The 22,982-nt window shown below is 44.6% G+C and overlaps 1 protein-coding gene across 1 annotated transcript in view; it reads left to right on the forward strand.

The window, feature by feature from the left end:
- The window catches only part of WWTR1 (WW domain containing transcription regulator 1), a 91,188-nt gene continuing 68,206 nt past the window's right edge, over nucleotides 1-22,982 (forward strand). Inside the window, exon 1 of the mRNA XM_082224513.1 lies at nucleotides 1-1,520. Coding sequence (XP_082080639.1) covers nucleotides 1,096-1,520 — 425 coding nt within the window. The 5' untranslated portion in view covers nucleotides 1-1,095. The remainder of the gene's footprint in view (nucleotides 1,521-22,982) is intronic.

Here is a 22,982-nt window from a genome sequence, read left to right on the forward strand (position 1 = left end):
GGCTCCTCTAGCCCAGCTGGGGGAAAAAAAAAACCAGCAGGGTCCGGCTCTCAGCTGAGCCGTGGGAGGACTCTCAGTGGGTGTACCGTGTAATCGGGCTGGTCCCAGACACTGAGCTCATGAATAATGCAGCTGCCAAACTTTCTGCGCCGCCCTGAGAGTTTTGGGTAACTTTGTTTGGGATAGTCCGAAAGCAGCCGCCGCTGCCGCCACTACCACGGCGGGAAGTACTCAGGCTCTTCAAGATCCGGACCATGGGTATGTGAACGGGAAAGGGGACCCCCTTCCCCTCTTTCTCCCCCGCAAAAGATCGCTTTTCTGTCCACCCGCCCTTTAAGAAAAATCAAAAACTTTTTTTTTTGCGCTCGGCCAGGGAAAGGGAGGAATCTTCGGTCAGGCCTGGGAACCGAACGCTGGCGAGACCCTCGGGAAAACCCCGGCGTTCGAAATCGGAACGTCCGCGGGAGCGCCAGCGTTCCAAATCAGAACGTTCGAGCCCCTCGGAAGCTTTCACTCGAGCCTCAGGCCTCCTCTGGAATTCCGGGCGGCGAGGCTGAGCCCTCCTTTCCTCCCTCCCGTGACAGCCGCGGCTGCAGATCTTCCCCCCACCTCCCCAACACGCCAACTAGTCCTTTAAAGGAGCTGCTTTCTTCGGAGGGAATTGTAACAAATCTCTGCAGTTGCAGCGGGGAGGGACAGCAAAGAAAAGAAAAAGTTGCATAACTTTCCGCCGGGGCCTGACTTGGACGTGCTTCATGTGTACTCTGGAAGATCCTGCGAGATAAAAAGTTTTGGGAGGGAGGGGACGGCTGCCTTGGAGCCGCCGGGGCCTCTGGGGAGAAGGGGAAAGGGGAAAAAAAAGGGCGCTCGGATAAGTTTTGCTTTGGAAGGATTTGAAGAAGCTTATCATCTTCGTCATTATTTGCATCTCGTGTCTCGGATGACTTTCGGGTCTCTTTTGGACCCTCACTGCAAAATACTTATTTTGTGCGACGGGGGTTGGAAACTGGCGATTTAAGAGGGCGAAACCCCAGAGATTTGCTCCAGAGACTCGACTCGGGAAAGGAAAGAAAAGTTCGGGGAAAGGTGGCGAAAATGAACCCTGCTGGCGTCCCTCCCCCGCCGGGGCAGCAGGTGATCCATGTCACCCAGGATCTGGACACCGACCTGGAGGCTCTCTTCAACTCGGTCATGAACCCCAAGCCCAGCTCGTGGAGGAAAAAGATCCTGCCGGAGTCCTTCTTCAAGGAGCCCGACTCGGGCTCCCACTCCCGGCAGTCCAGCACCGACTCAGGCAGCCACCCGCCGCGGCTCAGCAGCGCTGCGGTCGGAGCCCACCACGTCCGCTCGCACTCGTCGCCCGCCTCCCTGCAGTTGGGCGCCGGGGCCGGGGCCACCCCGAGCCAGGCCCAGCAACATGCGCACCTTCGCCAGCAATCCTACGACGTGACGGACGAACTGCCGCTGCCTCCCGGCTGGGAGATGGCGCTCACGCACACGGGCCAGAGATACTTCCTCAAGTAAGTCTGGGGAGGAAATAGCTTGCGGGGGGGGGGCGCGAAGCGGGCAGAGTGAAGGCTTGGGGGCTGCTCTTGAGTGCAGGGAGGCGACTCAAAAGAGTCAGGGGCAACGCTAGGCCGGGCTGGGACGTGTAAGATCAGTGGTGGAGAGAAGGACGGGCCTGGGAGAAGAGGCCCCCCCCCTCCTCAGCCCGAAGCCCCAGAGAGTTGCTGCCAGTCCGAGCAGGCAGTACTGACCTAAGTGGGGCCAAAGCTTTGACTTGGTATAAGGCAGTTTCTGTGTGTAGTCCAGTGTTGAGAAATACAGGTGGGTCTGTTAAGATATACAAAGATGAAACAGTACATCTGAGCACTCTCATCTGGTGTAGAGTTTTGTGCTATTTCCTACATGGAAATGACCTCACACAAATCCATGTGTGTTTCATGGACTAGGACTTTGGAGACCAGGATTCGAATCCCCACTCCGCCATGTAGCTCACTGGGCCAGTCACTCACTCTCAGCCTGACCAACCTCACAGAGTTATTGTAGGGATTAAATGAGGAGGGGGAGAACTATGCAAGCAATCATGAGCTCTATGGGGAAGAAGGTGGGATATAACCTCAATTTTTTTTAGTGTGCATCTTTTTTCCACCACCCAGTCTCATTCAAACACCACCCAATTTTATCCAAGCTACAACCCTTTGTGATAGGTTAGGCTACAATGGTATAACTGGCCCCAGGTCACCCAGTGAGCTTCACGGCTGAGTGGGAATTTGAACCCGGGTTTCTCCGGGCCAAGTCTGACATGCTGACTGCTACACTGCCCTGGTTCTCAGAGTGATATCTTTGATACCTCACCTTTGGCACAGAAAACAGGGCTCACCCCCCTAGGGCCAGACGTGAATCAACTCTTCATGAACCTCTTCATGCTTCTTTTAATTCCTCTGCACACGTAAACTTGAGCAGGTGTGCAAAGTTGAAACTGGGAGTGAAGGACCCCCTGAGAAAATGCCCTCCTGTGAGCCCCCTCCATTGCCTGCAGGGCCATTCATATGGCGGGTTTACTCGGAGCAAGCAAGAGGCAGCATCTGTGATGGGTGCTTGTGAGTCACCTTCCATTTTCATGTCCTGGTGTAATGTGCCTCGGGGGCATTGTGGGAACATGAAAATAATGGCTTTACAACGGCCACAGCTCAGGTGGGCATCAGCGCTAGTAGGCCCTGCTGGGATGTGATGTGCAAGCGAAGGCCTCTTTCCCTGCTAGGGGGTCTCAGGTGTGTGAGGACTAGGACTAGATGCTGCTGCTTAGTGCATGTTTAGGGACACTTTGATTTGGCTGAGTTGTACCACTGAAAATTAATTCTGGGCTTAAGTCCTTGGGGGTGAGTCCTGGAACAAATCAAAAGCCGCAGTGTAGCCCATTGGAGTTTAACCTCTTTGGAAGCAAGTCAACGGAAACGGTACATTTGACTTTACCGCCAATATAAGTTGAGGTGCTGCAACAAAATCTTGAGGTGTGCCGTGTCCACGTTGATGTCTCCAGTGGCTCCACTCTACTCCATTCCCCTTCCTCGCATGGTATTTCCTTGCCCTGCCTCCCAGCAGTCAAGCCAGCATTCCATACCCACTTGAGTTGTTCAGTTCTCACTAGACTTCTTTTTTGAGTGGGGTTTCCTCCTCCCTCCCCCGCCACTGCCGTTGCTGTTTGGGGGAGTGGGGTGATGGTGGACAAGCTTGTTCAATTCTTTAATTTCCCTGTTGATGTCGATGGGCAACTCCTTCTGCTCCTGGGAATGTCTTAAAAATAGCTTCTCAGAGTGAAACAGGAAGTGGCCTATCCAGACAATGGTTTTATTTTACACTTTATATGTGTTTATATATATATGTTTGTGTCCCTGTCTTCCTGTTCCAGACACTCTATTCTGTTCTCACTCCCCACCCAGCTGGCAGGGATGTTTTCTTTCCCACCCTGCAACCTCCTGTCTCTCAAAAGTCTATGCTACAGTTGTTATGGATTTGTTTCCCCCCCCCTTGCAAATTTTCTCATATGCATTTCGGGGTTATCTTCAGTCTGCTGATAACTGTCACTTTTGCATAAATTGCCCAGTCTTCCTTACATGAACACCAGAAGGCTCAAATCAGTATTATTAAATAGAAAGAATTCTTTGCGCAGTACAGGTTCTCCACTACTTTGTAAAGGCAACCAGGAAGACTGCAAAAATAATATTTAAAAGGATTTTTTTTATCTGTATTTTAAAAAAAGGAGTAAAGAGAGAACAACACTATTGATGTTATTCCAGATAAATTATTTTTGATAAAGGAGAAGAGGCTTTAAAATATATCCCGAAATATACCAAAGAAGGGGCGAAGGTTAACCCTAGGAGCTACTGGCCTGTTTCTAACTGTGTGCTAAGCCATGGTTTAGTGCAACTTGGACAAACCACAAGCTGTTAACCATAGGGCATACCTTGACTATAGTGTGTGGTTAGTCCGGAGAGAGTTAACCCATCAGCTAGAATTGGCTCGCTTGGTGGAGTTGCTATGCTAGCTTTCTGACAGGAGAGTTGATGTTGCTTATCAGGAGGGAGGGGGAGGGAGGTCAGTGCAGTGCAGCGGCACTGGCAGGAACACTGGGTTGGCTCTGCTGGTGCATTTGTGCTGCACCAACCATCCCATTTCCTTGCTGCTCTCTGTGCCAGTAAGCAACAGCGACCCACCTGTCTGGATGCTAGTGTGATGGCTCTTTCCCACCTGGAGAGCCACTTCTTCCACCAGCCCAGGTTCGGATGACAGGCTAGGCCAATCCACTGCTTGGCTCAGCACAGCACCAAAATAACCAGGGTAGAGCAAAACAGCTGCAACCTGCTCTCCCAGAGACTGTATGCCTGCAGTTTTCCCTTAGCATCACCTGCAAACAAGGCCACAGTGTGATGGGAAAATGGATGAAAGGGGCCTTTCCCAACGCCATCTGTGTGTGGGTAGAGAAACAGGAATCTAAAACACGGGCAATCTGTATGGCCTTCAGGGCCTGTGTGGGCCCCAAAGTCAGTTTATACATTGAGATAAACAAACATGGGAGGAACATGTTTATAGAGAGCATCGCTATGCTGCAGTGAGGGAAAAGAAGGGTGAGATAGGGAAGGGATGAGAGGAGCACAGCTTGAATTGCACCCTCGATGCTCACATGTTGCTCAGAAGGAAGTTGCTTTGAATTCCATCATGGAACAACAGACTGTGGACGAATGGTGCAGAAGAATCACAGGATCCTGGGCTAGGGGGATGCACACCATAAATCAGCGGTAGAGCCCATGCTTTGTATGCGGTGGGTCCCAGTTCTGTCGCTGGCCTTCCCAGTTCAAAGGACATTGGGAAGCCAATGGTGGGAAAGGCTGGAGAGCCACCGCCAGTCTGAGCTAGTCCCCGCTCCACATGTAAAGATATGGAGCTCACTTGCAAGTTGTAATGATGGCCGCCAACTTGGATGGCTTTAAAAGGTAAAGGTAAAGGGACCCCTGACCATTAGGTCCAGTTGTGGCCAACTCTATGGTTGCGGCACTCATCTCGCTTTATTGGCCAAGGGAGCCGGCGTTTGTCCACAGACAGCTTCCGGGTCATGTGGCCAGCATGACTAAGCCACTTCTGGTGAACCAGAGTAGCGCATGGAAATGCCGTTTACCTTCCCGCCGGCGTGGTACCTATTTATCTACTTGCACTTTGATGTGCTTTCGAACTGCTAGGTGGGCAGGACCTTCTGATTGGCAAGTCCTAGGCTCTGTGACTGGACCTAACAGTCTGGGGTCCCTTTACCTTTTTACATGGTCCCAGATTTGTGCTGGGATCTGTGTGTGCATTTCTATGTGACCCAGATACATACCCTGTACCACACAGTGTGCTTTTTTTTTTACTTGTGCAGCTCCTATCCAAGCAGAGGATGTGTTAAGGAAATCTGCTTTCCGCCTGTGCATCGCTCTTGCCAGATGGAGGGCATTTGTGGTAGTCTGTCAGCATTCATCAGCGCTTTGCGAGGGGATGATTTCAAACTCTGGAAACAAATATCCTGAGCGTGATATTTCAAGAACACATTTGCTAACTCCCAAGTGTGCCATCGAGAGTGTTTTCTCGTGTATCTCCCAAACTGGATTGTAACATTAAAAGTGTCTTTTGCATTTACTGTGCATATTTTTAAAAATACAAATGGCAGCCACTGGGGAACTGATGATGAGATGATGATCAAAGTTGCAGCTGGCAGGGAGATGAAGTTTAACTATTCCCTCCCCTGCTGTGGTCCTGGAAGAAATTGCCTCTCTGGAGCTGCTATTTGCATTGAGAAATCTCCCCTCTGTGCAGCTGCCATTTGCATTTTAAGTGCACATTAAATTAAAATACATGTTTAATGTTGTGTTGGCTCCATGTAACAGCCACACCTTGTCCTCCAGGGCTGCATTGGGTGCTTGAAAGACCCGTGTGGGAGTAGAATACAATGACGTCTGGCCTCTTGAGTAGAAAGTGTTGGCTAAGATGCAATCCTGCGCATTGTTACCTGGAAATTAGGGCCATTGTGCACAGTGGGATTCACTTCCAAGTGAATATAAGGAGGATTCATTGGTTATTGTTGTTTTCTCTCCCAAAAATAATATTCATAGTGTCATTCAACAAATGTTTCTCCTGTTGACTTCCGCAGAGCTTACTCCCTGGTAAGTGAAGTATATGCACTTTCCTGAGAGTAAGCATCATTGGTTCAAATACGTATATGACTGTACTGTAAGAAATTTATTGTGGCATGGACCAGTGGCTGCTTCATCAGATGGTAATGAAATCCAAAAAGTACATGGTATCTATCAGAGCACAAAAAGTGTGCAAAATAAAGCACAGAGAGCATTCGACTTCCCTGTTCACTTCCCCTCATGCCCTAGCACCACAGTATATATAAATTTCTTCCAGCTGAGAATAAGGCGTCAGGCATCTAACAAAGTGGGTTTGTACCATCGTAAATGTGTTAGTCTTTAAGGTGCTGCAAGACTCCTGCTTATTTTTGTTGCAATAGAATAATTCTGCTACCACTCTGGATGTTTTCTCCAATGGGAGACAAGCTCCCACTGGAAGAATCAAGAAGTGGTGGAAACAACATCAATAACAATATCAGCCATTCTGGACGGCCTCCAACATACAGTGGTGCCCCGCAAGACGACTGCCTCGCAAGATGGAAAACTTGCTAGACGAAAGAGTTTTCCGTTTTGGAGGTGCTTCGCAAAACGAATTTCCTATGGGCTTGCTTCGCAAGACGACAATGTCTTGCGAGTTCCTGCTGTTTTTTCCCCTCCCCCCTTTTTTCTAAGACGCTAAGCCGCTTATCAGCTGATCCGATCAGCAGATAAGCCGCTAAAAGCCGCTAATCCGCTAATCCGTCAATGGGCTTGCTTCGCAAGACAAAAAAACTGCTAGACGAAGAGAATCACAGAACGGATTCTTTTCGTCTTGCGAGGCACCACTGTATAAAACATGAACTCATGCTGTTTTAAATGGTCCGCATACAACACATTCGGGTAGATCCAGCGGTGCAGCATAATCATTTGCATGCTTACTCAGTAGTAAATTCCTCTGTGTTTAATGAATCTGACTTCCTAGTAAGTGTGCTTAGGACTTGAGCCTAAGTTAGTTGAAATGAATGAATCAAGCTAGGTCTGACTAACAGCACAGTCCTATCTGTGTCTACTCAGAAGTAGGTCCTATTGAATTCATTGAGGCTGGCTCCAGCAAGTGGGGTTAGGTTCGCAGTCTCGGTCCTCTCTGAAATCTATAGGCGTCAATTTTGCTGAACTCACCAGTGCAAACCAGTGCAGGTCTACTCAGAAGTAAGCTCCATTGTGTCCCGTGGGGCCTGTTCTCAAGTCTGTGTGCATAAGATCCAACCCATTGGCCTTGACAAAGGTTTTAAAGGCTTGTAAAGCAATTTGTGTTTATATTAGGACACTGGTTAGTTCTCAAATGGTATATATTTCCACTTGCAAATAGAAGAAAGTGGAGCTGGAACTTTGTACTGACAATAAGTCTTGCTTTGCTTTGTTTACCCAGGACCAGCTGTGACTTATAGAAATCACAGTTTTGCATGTCGGTTCCTGTGGAGATTTTTTGGCGATGACTGTAAGAAACTTAAGTAGCCCCAGGACCACCCTAAACTGTAACGCAACAGCGGGTCTCAAAAGTGGGGGGTGGAAAACAGACTTACAACAAAGCTGCGTGTGTTTACCAGGAACGATTCTCCTTTGGTATTGGCTGTACTTGGCTGGAGATGTTTAGATATTTAACAAACCTTGAACAGTCACTGGTAAAACAATAGTGACCGGCAAGAACTGGAGGAAAACATAATTGGCATTACGTTTGGCTTACCTGGCGCAACTCCAAAAGGTGCAACTTGTTTTACATTCGAGGGCTGGGAGCTCAGTATTGCCTCTGCCCCCCTTTCGAACATGGGAAACTTGGAAAGGGGTGGTTAACACACCTGAAGAAAGGAGACCCGGAAGATCTAGGAATGGTTGAATTAAAATTTCCCATTCCCAACTTTATTAAAGACATAATTGATCCAGATGCTTTCTTGTGCCAGCTGAATATATTTACACAAGTTTTCAGTAGAAGGAAATCACTGTCAGAGTGTATTTTTTATATATATATATATATATATATATATATATATATATATATATATATATAATATTTTATATATATTTCTGCAAAGGTCACCGAATTTTTGCTTCCTGAGAATCTCAGTTTTCATTTTTTTAAAGCAAGTTTCTAGTTCGTAAGAGTGTGAAAGCAGTCTTCTACAGCGAAAAAAGAAATTGATAGTGCACCTCTGTATTTTATTTGACTACTATGTGTGCATTTCATCAGAATGTTTGCCAGTCAATAAAACAAAAACATCATTGTATAGTTAGTCTCAAATTATAGTAAACATGTATACATTAGAATAGCCTCAGAATGACATCTTACCCAGATTTTGTGGCCCGTATAAATGTTGCAAATTGAACACAGTTTCTTTTAACGTTGTTTTGCTTAATCTGTTTTGGTTTGAAGTACTGAGATACCTTGGTACTCGAACAACTTGGTTCCCGAACAAATCGGCTCCCGAACGCCACAAACCCGGAAGTAAGTGTTTCGGTTTGCAAACGTTTTTCAGAAGCCGAACGTCCAACGCTGCTTCCGCTTGAGTGCAGGAAGCTCCTGTAACCAATCAGAAGCCACGCCTTGGTTTTGGAACGGTTTCGGGAGTCAAATGGACTCCCGGAACGGGTTAAGTTCGAGAACCAAGGCACTTAAAACCACTGCACTGGTTTTAAGCTATAAAGCCTGAAACTGCTTGGTAGCCAGCAAGTGACCTGGAAGATCATCTCCTGTGTGTGTTCTGACCTTAAGATCCATTTTGGAAGCCCAGCCTCACAACGTGGTGAGCCAGGTAGCTACCAAAGCAAGGGCTGTTTGGCTAGTGGCACCCCTTTTTTTAAAAAAAAAAATATTTTTATTAGTTTTTTTACCATATAGTTTCCAACATTCATATAACATAATTTCTTATCTTATACAATATTTTTGACTTCCGTCAGCTCCTCTGGTGATTTTCCGTTTATTCTGCATTTCCTAATTTTTCTATTACTCTTAATTATCATTAACTAATCATTTTCTTCATTGTCTTTTTTGCAATATTTCAAATAATCCTCCTTACAAAACTTCTTGCAATCCTACTAGCGTAATCTGTTCCTTACAATTACTTTTCAAATAGGTTGTATATTTACTCCAGTCTTCTGAGAATCTCTGGTCCCGCAGGTTTCGAATCCTTCCTGTTAATTTATCTAACTCTGCATAGTCTGGCTAGTCGCACCCCTAACAATGGAATACCCCAGAGAGGCTCACCTAGTCAGGGGCGGAGGAAGGGGGGTGCACGGGGGGGGGTTTTCACTCCGGGTGTCACCACCGAGGGGGATGACAAAATGCTGGGCGGCACTCACCGCAGGACCTGCAGCGCACCCGAGCCACACAACTCTCCTGGCTCGGGTGTGTGCAGGCTCCGCGTTGTCCCAAACTGTCTGCCCGCCGCCTCCCCCTCAGTTGTAGGGCGGCTGAGTGGGAGGAGCCAGGCAGATTCCTCTGAGGCCCCACAGGCCGGTGGCGCCGCCCCTACGGGCAGCTGGCACCGCCCCTGGACACACGCCGGCCCAGGCACCCAGTCGGCTTGCTCCGCTGCTGCACCTAGTGTTTCTCTCTGATCTTTGGGGCACCATTCAAATACCTTTTTCTTCACCCCCGCCTTCTAATTGTATGTTAGGCCACAGCAGCCAGAGGTGAATTTAAAGTAGCCTAATCTGATCTGTAAACTGTTTTGCTGCCTCTGTGCAAAGAAAGCCCTTCCCCACTTCCAAGGACTGCATATTGGTTTAATGATCATGCACTGTGCTTTTAATATTCTTTTGTTTGTAAGATGCCCGGGGATACTTATTGATGGACAGCTTTTTACATTTTAAAAATGCATGTGTTTAATAACTGACTAAAATATATTCATAACGTTGCAAGAAGGAACATAATATTGCAAGAAGTGGGGAGACGACTTTTTATTCCCCTTTTGCGTGCTTGAAATCTTTTTCTGTGGGTCCGTTTAGGAGTTTGTTCTCTCCCCCCCCCCCCAATTTTACCTTTCTGTGACAAGGAAGGGTGTGAAGCAGCAGAAATGTCCCGGTTTTGCCTCAAGCAGTTTCCAGACATTGCTGCTCCTGTGGTTGGGAGTTGTCCCTCTGTCTGAATCTGCAGGGCTGCTTGGCAAAGGAGTCCGTGGCTTGTGGATTTCTGCCACAGTGGCTTCCATGCTTCTGGAAATGTTGGCAGCTGAGTTTTGTGACTGAGTAGTTTGCCCGCTGCTGTGTTGCTCCTGTGAATTTAGAGCTTGGTGTGACCGCCGGAACTGCAGAAATGCGTGCCAGTATAAAGTCTGGAAATGGCCTTTGGTTGCAGTTCAGAGGCTCGGCCTGTTTGTTTAAATTCTGCCAGTCTCCCTTATACAAGATCTCATGTAGCAGAGGGCTTCAGTCAGTCTGTACTGCAGATCTACAGTGGTACCTCGGGTTAAGTACTTAATTTGTTCCGGAAGTCTGCTCTTAAGCTGAAACTGTTCTTAACCTGAAGCACCACTTTAGCTAATGGGGCCTCCTACTGCCGCCGTGCCGCTGGAGCACGATTTGTGTTCTCATCCTGAAGCAAAGTTCTTAACCTGAAGCACTATTTCTGGGTTAGTGGAGTCTGTAACCTAAAACGTATGTAACCTGAAGCGTATGTAACCCGAGGTACCACTGTACTGGGTTCTTTAGAAGGCCTGTAGAAGCAAGGCCTAGACTTGGAATTATAGAAGGGTAGAGTTGGAAGGGATCCATTATCTAGCCAGCCCTCTGCAATGCAGGAATCACAATCAAAACATTCCTAACAGATGGCCACCCAACCTCTGTTTAAAGACTTCCAAAGACGGCACCACCTTGAAAGGGAGTCCATTCCACTGTCAGACCCACACACCCATTTTTGCATTGTGTGGAACCAGAATCTTCAATAAGAAAAGCTGATTGCATACTGTTAAAAGGCCTTTGTCCCCCTTTTAAAAAATTACTTCCAAGGTCCTTGAACTTCTTGTTATTGCACCTTAAAGAAAAGTTGACTTTCTGGTACTTTAAAAGTATTTTGTCCCTGAAAAGCTGCTTTTCTGGTAGGCCTGAGTACGTACTCTTCCCATCTTACACTGGCGTTTAAAGGTCATCTTGATATATCTTGCAAACTAGCAGGAGTACATTGCCTTGGTTGCATTCAGGGCTTGTATAAACATGTAGCTTCAGCAGGAGTGGTCAAGAATAATAGAGCAGATGAGGCACTAATTCAGCTTAGCTCGGTTTCCTAAAGGCATGTTTTAACTTGGGGTAGCAGTTGTAATACTGAGGGTGAGCAAACGTACAACTTTAACTGCCTCATCTCATTTCCTTTGCTTTACCTGCAAATCCCAAGGCAAGTCTTTGAAACAGTGTACAGCATTTCTGTATGTTTACTCACAAGTAAGCCCCATTGCGTCCTGTGTAGCTATGTGTGGGGTTGCACTGCACATTTGCTATTGAGTGTTGCCCTAAAGAGGCCAATTTTTGATAAATGTGATCTATTCTTTTTTTTTAAGGTATGTGCAAAGCAGTATTAGCAACTGGGATAGAAAAGCTAGGAGCCAAATGGCTTCTGGGACCTGGGTTGTGGGCGCCAAAACAGAATGCCAGGCCGTTGGGGTGGTCAGCAACACTTTTTATTTATTATTTTGATAAGCATGAATTAATCCACAATACACATAAGTGACATGTTGTTAATATCACATTTTTAACAGACATGGTTCACACATGTTTAATTTGGTGTTTACAATAAAAATATTGGTACCGTACTTCAGTTTTCAAAACACTCTGCTCTTTATTGTTAAACCCTTTAACATAGTGTTTCTCAGCCTTGGGTCCCCAGATGTATATTGTCTACAAGAGGATCTGTCCTGGAGTGTCAACACAAGGGGGCTTGTGAAGAAGGCGCAGCAGAGACTGTATTTTTTGAGAATACTAAGGAAAAACCATCTTCCGCAGAAACTGCTGCTTGCCTTCTATCACTGTGCCATTGAGAGTATGCTCACTTATGGCTTATGTGTGTGGCACGGAAGCTGTACTGCCCAGGACAGGATGGGGTTGTGCAGGGTTGTTAAGGCAGCAGAGAGCATTGTTGGCTGCCCACTCTCCACCTTAGAGCAGATTTATGCCACAAGGTGCCATAGGAAGGCACTGGACATAGTAAAAGATCCATCGCATCCTGGTCACTGTCTCTTCGAGCTCTTGCTGTCGGGACGGAGATACAGGGCGATGAAGACAAGAACGAGCCGTCTTAAGAACAGCTTCTTCTCCAGAGCGATCTCGGCCCTGAATAGGAAGCCCGGACTTTGAAAGTCATCTAATCTCCCTTGCTGTATTATACTGTATTGTTTAATTAGTGTTTTTATGGAGCAGTCAAGTAATTTCGTTGTCCCCGAAGGGGGCAGTGACAATAAAGATATTATTATTATTATTATTATTATTATTATTATTATTATCCTTAACATATACCAGTACTTTGAGACTTCAGAGCACATACATTTCAGTGATCCTTGAGTGTCAGCCGGGCGCAAAAAAATGGTGCCCAACTTTTTGAGGTGCTTGCAAATGGAGAACCTTTAGGAGCAAAATGCGCCCGGCGCCCTGCTGATTTCGAACCCTGGTGCAGAGTAGATGTAGCCCAAAGTGGTGTCCTGCAGACGTTGGACTGCAATTCCCATCATCCTTCACCATTGCCTATACTGCCTGGGAAAAGGATCAAAGCTTCTGTTCTGAGACGTGGTGAGCTCCCATTATGTCCAGTGGGGTTTACGTCTAAATAAACGTGTATGGTATTGCAGCCTTCTCTCGACAGCCTTCAAAGTATACCTCTGCAAAATTGATACGAGCCATGCACACTCAGTAGGGGGCAATCTTATGGCAAGATTCTTCTGGGGTGTGGCAGTGGCAGGGTTTGGTGGTGCAGGGGCAGAGGATTAGCCGAGATCCCAAGCCTGTTCAGCTTGGTCCTGTGACCTGGCAACCTGGCACAGAGCAGTATTTTAAAGGCATGTTTCCAGGCTTTAGGCAAAACAGCAGCAGCTCACATTTCTGAACAGGGTTTGGTTCTGCTGTATTCGTTGGACTGGTCATGTTGTGCGGATGCCCGACTATCGTCTTCCAAAGCAACTACACTATTCCGAGCTTAAAAATGGAAAATGTAATGCTGGTGGTCAACAAAAGAGGTTTAAAGACTGTCTCAAGGCAAATATAAAAAAATGTAGTATAAACACTGTGAGCACTCCAGTTGGAGAACAGCCTTTACCAAAGGTGTCATGGGCTTTGAAGACTCTCAAACTCAGGAGGCAAGGGAGAAACGTGCTAAGAAGAAGGCACGCTTGGCAAATCCACACCGTGATTAACTCCCGCCCGGAAACCAATGTCCCCACTGTGGAAGGACGTGTGGATCCAGAATTGGCCTCCACTATCATTTACGGATTCATTGTTAAAACAGTATTTATGGAAGACAATTTTATTTGGCTACGAGTGATCGCCAAAGAAGAAGAAGAAGAACTTTACTTTGGCTTAATTTACATGCGTTATCTCAGCTTCTTGTGCATAGGATTTCCCAGTGCTTTTTTTCTAAAAAAAATAAAAATGTTTAGGGGTACTCTCATTTTCCTACTCGTATTGAAATACTGCGCCTCAATGAGGCCAAACTTAGATTCACAAAATGTTTAGGGGTATGCGTGCCCTGCGTCTCCCCAGAAAAAAAGCACTGGAATTCCCCACTTATTGCTCCTAGGCAAGTGACTATTCTTTTTACCTCAATCCACAATCTGCTGCAATAGAGGGATAATAACATTGCCCTGTGTTTGAAAGCTGTTGCAAGGGTTGTATGGAGCAGATAACGTGTGAAGCAGTTTGAATGTGCACAACGTAAAACGGTAAATGGTTGTTGTTGTTGTTGTTGTTGTTGTTGTTGTTGTTGTTATTATTATTATTACTACAAAGTAGGCTTCACCTGATCCTGATGAAGACTCCATAAAATGAGATGCTTCTAATTTCTCTCAAGGCTCTTGCTAAATCCAACTGCCAGCGCTTGGACATGTTGCGATAATACAGTACAGGGCATCTCCCAGCATTCAGTCATACATGAGAACCTTGGAAAAAGCTGTATATGCAGCAACGTGTTGAGGCAGATATAATCAGGACTTCGTATAGTAAAGCAATTGTGTTTTGTATTTGCTTTTCACTTATACTTAAGTAATCATTGATTATGGGTGATTATTAACTTAAGCTGCTTTGTGCCTGGCAACAGATTGAATGGTGGCATTCATGATCGTGGGTAGGAATGTATGGAAGACAGTATGGAAAACAGGGTTGCCATACGCCCAGGAATTCCTGGACATGTCCTCTTTTGGGGGTCCTACATGCCCATCTGGGGGGGGGAATTGTACATTTTAAAGCAAATGTCCTGGATTTTGGGTTAAATAATAATTTGGGGTGTGTGTGTGGGCAGCTCGGTTCAGTCTCTGGGTCTGGCGTGGTCTCGGCGGTGGCTGTGGGGCTATCAGGCAATTGCCCTACAAAAGCTCAACAACTTTTTGTGTCTGGATTTGTACCTTTTGAAATATGTCAACCCTAATGGAAAATGGGGGATATATATATCCTAAACATAAGGAGAAACTTACTGAATGAAACTAAGGGCCGATCCAGTCAGCTTTCTGATCTCATACTGGCCACTCAGATACCTGTGGGATGCCCACAAGACCTCTCTTCTGTTTGTGTTCCATGGCAAGTATTTAGATGACCTAGTAGCCCTCGATATAGCCTTCATAGATAAATCCTCTATGAATTTATCCTCTATGAATGGCTCCATGTGGAGAACTTTGGAGAAAACTTTGTCGGATTTTTCTGAAACTTGGATATAGCTCATTTACACCCCATTAATAGCAGCCATTGTAGCAGTTCCATAGTTTCTGTGCAGAAATGACACATGGACTGTAGGCTCCTGACTTCCAGGTTTATATGCCTTGTGACAAGAGACTATTGCTGGGTTGTAAGATTAGCATTTCTCTATCTGTGTAAATGTTGCCTTCTCATTGCACTGCTCAACATGGATGGAAGAGATCAAAAGAATTTCCGCAGACCAAGACTGCCTTATTAATGACCGCTCATTTTGCACTGCTAATTTTTAAAAGTAGCTCTCCTTTTTCAATTAAACTGTTACCCACTGTGGAACACAGCCCAGCCACAGCATTAAGGTACCCAGAGAGGAGTGTGGGAGGGAAGGTTTGGGTTAGCTTTCTCCAACCGGTGCCCTACAAATGCTTTGGTTTGTTCTTGGCTTCCTGTTTGTTTGGGAGAAACAAACGATGGCCCCAGGGTCAGATGTAACGGCAACCCCTCACTGAGCTACTCCATGGTTTGTTTCTGGGCTCAACAGTGGGAGGAGCAAAGCACAGACTTGTTGGCTTAGGGACTTCTTGTTACTTCCAGTTGCTGCCAAGGGGTAGCTGTGTGGAAGAACAGTCAAATCAATTGTGCAAAACAGAACAGTAAGTACATATGAAGATCCCTGCTGCAGCAGACAAAAGGCATGTCTAGTCCAGTATCCTGTTCTCAAAGTGGCCATTCAGATGCCTGTGGGAAGCCCGCAAGCAAGGCTAGAGTTAGAGAGCAACCTCTCCATTTGTGATTCTCAGTAATTGATGACATACAGAAGCATGGTACAATCTGACAGTGGAGGCAGAACACAGTCATCCTGGCTAGTAGCCATTGATAGCTTTATGAATTTGTCTCATCCTCTCTTCTTTTTCTTTTTTCTTTCAAAACCAAAGAGAATTACAAGCATCAATTCAAAATCCATATTCGTTTTCCAACATAAACCTATTACATAAATTACCTAAATTGAAATATACCTAATTGCTCTAAACTTCCCTTTGCTGTATATAAATACAATGCAACTGGAAAATTGATATTATAGATAATATTATAAATTCCCCTATACCCCCCACTCCCTTCACCCATGTGTGATCTCCATTTTTACTTCTTCCGTCTTGTTGTGTTGTTATAATTTAATAATTGTCCAATTAATTCTGTTGTTATTTTCTTGCTTACCCCTGCACGTTTTACACATCTATTTGTATTTCAATTCCGGAACCATATTTTTTCATGTATTCCTTCACTCCATCCCACTCTTTAATTATTCTCTGTTTTGAGTGGCCTCTAAAAATTGCCGTCAATTTTGCCATTTCTACAAACTCACAGAGTTTGTTTTGCCATTCTAATAATGATGGGATTTTCTCCCCCTTCCAATTCCTTGCAATCAATATTCTGGCTGCTGCTGTTGCATAGAGGAATACATTTTTCTTGTCTAATCCTCTTTTTAAGCCATCCAAGTTGGTGGCCATATTCTACATGGTGAATGAAATGGCATAGAGTTTTGGGGGTGGGTTTTTTGTTTGTTTGTTTTTGACGGGGTAGGGAAGTATTATATAGTTTTTGGCACCCTGCGGAGGGTTATCTATGAGCCCAGATAAGTAGGAGAGTTTTAATTAGGGTGGCTATTCTCATCCAGCAGAAACTGGGCTGGAAGTGAAGAAACAATTTCTGGAGTTCTGAGAAGGCCCATTCGATACCTGCTTGGACTGATAGGTATCTATTTCGGGCTGAAAAGAGCAGAGTAGGCACTTCTAAGTTGGTGTGTTGTAAACCGATTCTCTCGAGCTGCTGCAGCTGAAACGATAGATCGTATTTATGATGATTTCCAATGGGCTGTTTTAACAATGTCTGTTTTGTATATGAAGAAGGAGGTCTGCCAAGTGTGAGGCTTAAAACATAATTACAATTTTAGAGTAAAATGAAAGGCGGCTAGGGTGGCGGAGTGAGGAATATGTGTAACAATGCTCAGTTCCATTAAAATACTAGGTCCTCAGGAGAAACCTGGAACAGGTACCGTATTTTTTGCACCATAACACTCACTTTTTTCCTCCTAAAAAGTAAGGGGAAATGCCTGTGCGTGTTATGGAGGGAATGCCTACGGTGGCATGCCTACGGATTTTCCTCCTCTAAAAACTATGTGCGTGTTATGGTCGGGTGCGTGTTATAGAGCGAAAAATACGGTAATTTCAGAATCAGTTTTATTCACTTGAGAAATAGACAAGTAAGTGGGCTGACTAGATAATACAGTTGTTGTTGTTGCTGCTGTTGTTTCTGTTTCCTTAAAGAAACATGGTAGTTTTTTTTTAAAGTTTCAGAAGGCTTTCTTAGCAACCTGCCTGATGTGATAACAGCAGCTGAAATGAAGTTAGGAAGGCATGGAGTAAAATTAATTAAGTCTTCGTTTGTTTTGCCCAGCATAGCTGGGGCTGATGGGAGTTGTAGTCCAAAACATGAGGAGGGGAGCCAGGTTTTCCAAAGGCGGATGTAGACTAGACAGTGTGCAGTTAACGCTGTTACCCAGTTTTCTTCTAACTTCTCTCTAGATCCTGACAGAAGAACTAGCTGTTAGGGCGGACTTGCTTCCTGACAGAAATGTGCTTTTGAATGCAGTTGGAAACCTGTTTATTTCAATAACTCTGGCTGTTCTGCCTTACCCATAATTCCTTCACTTTGATTGCCGAGGTTATTATAGGACAAGAGCGCCTTTGTAGCAGGGTGCATGGAGCACTCGGAGGCCTAGCGTGACTAGCAGATATAAACTGTATGGAAGCAATTAAAGTAGAAGGAAATGTCATACAGGCGGAATTTAAATGTACAGGCTTGTGGCATTGATTCCCTCCCTCCTCGTTTTTATAGAAAGAGATAATGACTATTTTTTTAAAAAAAATGTTCCATCCAAACTGATCAAATATTATGCCGTTCTCATACAATATCCAGTAAGATAATTCCCTGGAGCGATTATATTTATCCTGAAATGAATGAAGAATGGCAATAGAAAGAGTAAAAAGAGGGAGGGAGGGATCTTTGAAGAAAATAACAAGAAGAGGGAAAAGTCCTTCAGCCGAGCAGCTATAGGGAATTCTCACAGAATTCCTTGTTATATTCTTCAAGCCTAGGTCAGATCCTTATTCCATTTTTACTTTGCTTTTACATACTGGGGAGGCTGCTTTTAAAGGAGTCAGAGGACTGCATTACTTCATGGTCTTCCTTCCTGGGTTGGCATGCCAGGGGTAGGTGAGCCCCAGAGGCAAAGTGGGGCAGAGCAATACTCTTACCTTTGCACAATGGACTACATTCTAGCCACGCAAAACTCAGAGATTTATAGGCACCTAGACTCATGCACATCTCTCCATCCCAGCAAGCAAAGTGTGTTATCACAGTTACAGATAGGTAGCCGTGTTGGTCTGCCATAGTCAAAATAAAAAAAATTCCTTCCAGTAACACCTTAAAGACCAACTAAGTTAGTTCTTGGTATGAGCTTTCGTGTGCATGCACACTTCTTCAGATACACTGAAACAGAAGTTGCCAGACCCTTCTATATAGTGAGAAGGTGGGGAGGGGTATTACTCAGAAGGGTGGTGGGAATGGGAGATTGGCAGGTAGCTGAGATGAGCCTGTTGACGACTCTTAACGACTGTAATAGGTCTTACAGGAAAAGGCAAGATTGTCAGATAACGGACATAAATCTGACATCAAGAATCACAAAACAGAGAAACCAGTAGGAGAACACTTCAATCTCCCAGGACATTCTATACAAGATCTCAAAGTAGCTGTTTTACTACAAAGGAATTTCAGAAATAGACTGGAAAGAGAAGCTGCTGAATTGCAACTCATTACCAAACTTAAAACCATGGAGAGACCTGGTCTGAACAAAGACATTGGATTCTTATCTCATTATACATGACTAAGCCATTTCTCAACTTCTCACCCCTTGCCTTTTCCTGTAAGACCTATTACAGTCGTTAAGAGTCGTCAACAGGCTCATCTCAGCTATCTGCCAATCTCCCATTCCCACCACCCTTCTGAGTAATACCCCTCCCCACCTTCTCACTATATAGAAGGATCTGGCAACTTCTGTTTCAGTGTATCTGAAGAAGTGTGCATGCACACGAAAGCTCATACCAAGAACTAACTTAGCTGGTCTTTAAGGTGCTACTGGAAGGAATTTTTTTATTTTGTGTTATCACAGTTTGAAGACACATTTCAGCCAGGCAAAGTTCTCAAAGGGGAGCAGAGCTGAAGGGGAGGCACGACCTGGAGTTGGACAGAGAGAATAATAGAACTGTAACCTTGTGGTCAACTAATGCACCTCGCTCCCAAGTCATCTCTTGTTTTGGTTTCAAAGCGATTTGTGATTCCGTTCCTTCTTTACCCCCAGTGGATCAGCAAATACCTGTGCCCTCGGATGAAGGAGTTTTGATGCTCTAGTTTTGACAGACTTATATTAGAGCATGAACTTGTACAACTGGAATTGGTAAAGGAAGCAACTACCCAGTCTTATTTAAGAAAAACAAATCTGCATGCAATGGCAACCTGAGACCTCTGAAGAGCTAAGACTGTGTATAATATGCTGTGTGTGGGTGTGGGTTAGTGGAGAGCAAGAGAGGGAGAGTCCCAGAGTTCCAGGAAGTTGATCCCATATTGAACTCGAGGCTTTAATCTCTGGATAAACTTCTCTAGTACTGTACAGTTGTTCCTTGGTTCTTGAACGGAATCCATTCTGGAAGTCTGTTCGACTTCCAAAAATGTTCAAAAACCAAGGCGCGGCTTCCGATTGGCTGCAGGACCTTCCTGCACTCAATCAGAAGCAGCGGAAGCTGCGTCGGACGTTCGGCTTCCAAAAAACATTCACAAACCAGAACACTTCCGGGTTTGCGACGTTCAGGAGCCAAAACATTTGAGCCACCAAGGTGTTCGAGAACCAATGTACGACTGTACTGGTTTTGCTTTTTGGCCGAAGTATTGACGCCAGAAAATTAATTGTAATTTCCCACAAGCCCTTCTGTTTGGTTAGAGTTGGGACAACGATGTTGCATCATGGCTGCACTGTTGCAAGATGGCCTCTGTCTCCAGCCATGTTTGAGTTAGTGGGGAAAGAGGCTGTGAGGGTCTGCAGAAAGGCTAAGAGGGCTTCAGATTAGCCGCAGCTGCTGTAGCCCACATGTTGGGAATTGCTGGCTCCTGCAAGTGTTAAAGAGTTTGCATGATTCACCCAAAGGAAGAATCCTAAGTGTGTTTTACTCTGAAATTGACTCCACTGGGCTAAATCGTACTTGCTTTCAATAAGGAGGCAACAGGGTAAGGGGAACCTCAGAAACAATTAGCACTGTGAAGAATAAGATCTTTTGTACAGAAACTCCCACACTAGATTTCTGGTCCTCTTGGCTTGGAAATGTTGACCTTTAACAATATTCTCAGACAACGGTTCACAGTTCAAACCATTCAGCACCGGCTATGCAATGTTGTAAGTTCATTTATTGCTGGTGAGGCCAGCTCTGTCTTCCATTAGAAGTTTTACGTAAGTAATGCGAGAGACCAAGGCTCTGCAAAAGGCAATCCCAGTAAAGATACGTTTTACAATTTGTACAATTTGTAAAAGGCCACCAAACCTCAAGGTCCCCCCACCACTGTTGTACAGGATCAGGCTTGTCTTGACACAGAGTTGTGGTTTTAGGCGGCTATCCTTATTCATTTACACAATGGGACTTCAATCAATCAATCATTTTATTTGTATGCCACCTTTCCCAAGTTAAAACCATGCTCAAAGTGGCTTACAACAATATTACAAAAGTAGTCATAAACAAAACATCAGCTAGTACACAACAAAATAGAACAATTTCCACATAAATCATGATACAAAAAAGTAATATCAACAACTCCCCCTCCCCAACAAACCCCCACTAATCAATACCCCAGTCCAAGATTTTGTTCAACTTTTGTAGTCTCAACTTTTGTAGTTGGAGTCAGTGAGGGCCCCTCCTTCTTAGGCCAGGTGGATAAAGATATACAAGGCAGGGAGCAGGTCTTCCAGGACTAACAGATGGACTTACTTCTGAACAGACATGTATTGGACAGTAATGTAAACCTTTTAACCATATGCATACTCATTAAGACACTGTGAATGATAGGCTTTGAAATAGCATACAAAACATCAACTGCGTCAAATGCAGATCTTTTACTACCGCAGAACACTTCTCAATATGCATTCTTGTTGTGTCTCTTGTTGCTGTTAAAAGTAATATTAAAATGCTTTTTTAAAAAATAAAGCAGGCGAGGAAAATAGATCTCTGACAGAATCTTGTAGCTTTGCCAACCTTGAAAAACCTGTACGTTATAATGCAGTTTCTGTCTTTAAAACAATGGCTGCCAAACAGAGATAAGCTTTTAACAGTTTTTACTGCCTCTTGTTTAGTTTTGGTAATGTTTGCTACACAATAAATCTACTGGAATGTTCAGTTGGAAAAAAATGAAACATTATCCCTAAGAAAAGCAGGAGATCGTATTTGTGATTCCCGATGTTTTCAGGGTGAAGATTCAGAAAGAATCTCTTGCTAATATTTTTTTTCCAAAAAGGTCTGCATGCAGATCCAATTTAAGCCCCCCCAAACACCCACAAAACCTTTCTAAGCAATCTTCTTTAAAGCTGTGAGTTTCTATTACTTATCATTGCTTAGAACTTTTCATTAATTTCCCCCCATGCATGCCACTGTATGTATTCCTCAGTACTTGTGAGCAGCTTTTTAAAAGATACCTTCAGAAAGTTTAGAGTTAAGTCTGAGAGTCTTGGTTTTGAAAGCCATTCTGATTTTTTTCCGTCAAGGCCTTCTCAGAGAATTGTAAGCTCAAGGAGCATTGACGTCACCCCAACAAGAGAGTCTGTTGCATCTGAATCAGTAAGAATATTGTGTACAGCAAGATAACTGCCATATTATACCCTGAGGAGTTGTTCTTTATTGTTCCTTGCCTTAAATTTAAATATTCTGTCAGGATATGTGATATGTTTAAGACATCACGTGATAAAGCGAGTTTCTGAAACCTTTACTGGCTTCTCACTTATTCATTAGCAAGACGACTTACTTTTCAAAACAAGTTAAACTGAGAATGTTTTTGGGCCATTTCTTAGATTGGCTCCACCAAGTAAATAAGCACTTACAGAGAGCAAGTCTTAACTGTGTTGCCAGCCCAACGTCACAGTGAAAAATACTGCATTAGCACTGCAATGGCATTATGATAACACTACAGGCAAATATGCCAGAACAAATGTGCAGAGCTGATTAAAAAAAATTAATGTCAGTAGGGGTTTTTTGTTAGCTCAGTGGTTTAATTCCCCCAGTTGTTGGTGGTTCAAAAAGGCACTGGAAAATAGCAAAAGCATGCAATAAAATATACTGCCTGACAAATTACTTGCGTAGGCTTTAAACTTTCATTTATCATACCTACAATCTTATGAAAGTACTGCTAAAAGCTCTGCTGGAGAATTTCCTGGTACAAAGGAGGATTAATATTAATTATAAAAGGATTGTGTTGTTTTAAAAAACAGGATGAAGTTTTATAGTCTTCTGCACACAGTCTTCCTCTTTTTAATTAATCTTTTTAAATGCATGTGTGTGCCACATTCCATCCTATCTGTATTCTCTTGGCTGATATTCTCTTTTTAGATAAGCCAGTCTTCTTCAGAAACGTAATTGCAAAAGGGTGGGTTGAGCCGGATGAGAGTTCAAGTCCAAAACATCTGGAGGGGAGGGCACCAGCTGGAGGAGGCTGGTGTAAATCATGAGTGTGAATGAGGACCGCTTGTTAAGTTTGGAAGACTTGGGCACATTCTTAAGAGGAATTCCCATATACAGGGAGAGTCCTTTAAAAGGGGCCCCGTGCATACAGAGTATACATGTTCCTTTTAAAAGACCCACCCTGTGAAAATGTTGG

The sequence above is a fragment of the Podarcis vaucheri genome, assembly GCF_965113315.1.
Source record: "Podarcis vaucheri genome assembly, chromosome: 5".
Classification (NCBI taxonomy): Eukaryota; Metazoa; Chordata; class Lepidosauria; order Squamata; family Lacertidae; genus Podarcis; species Podarcis vaucheri.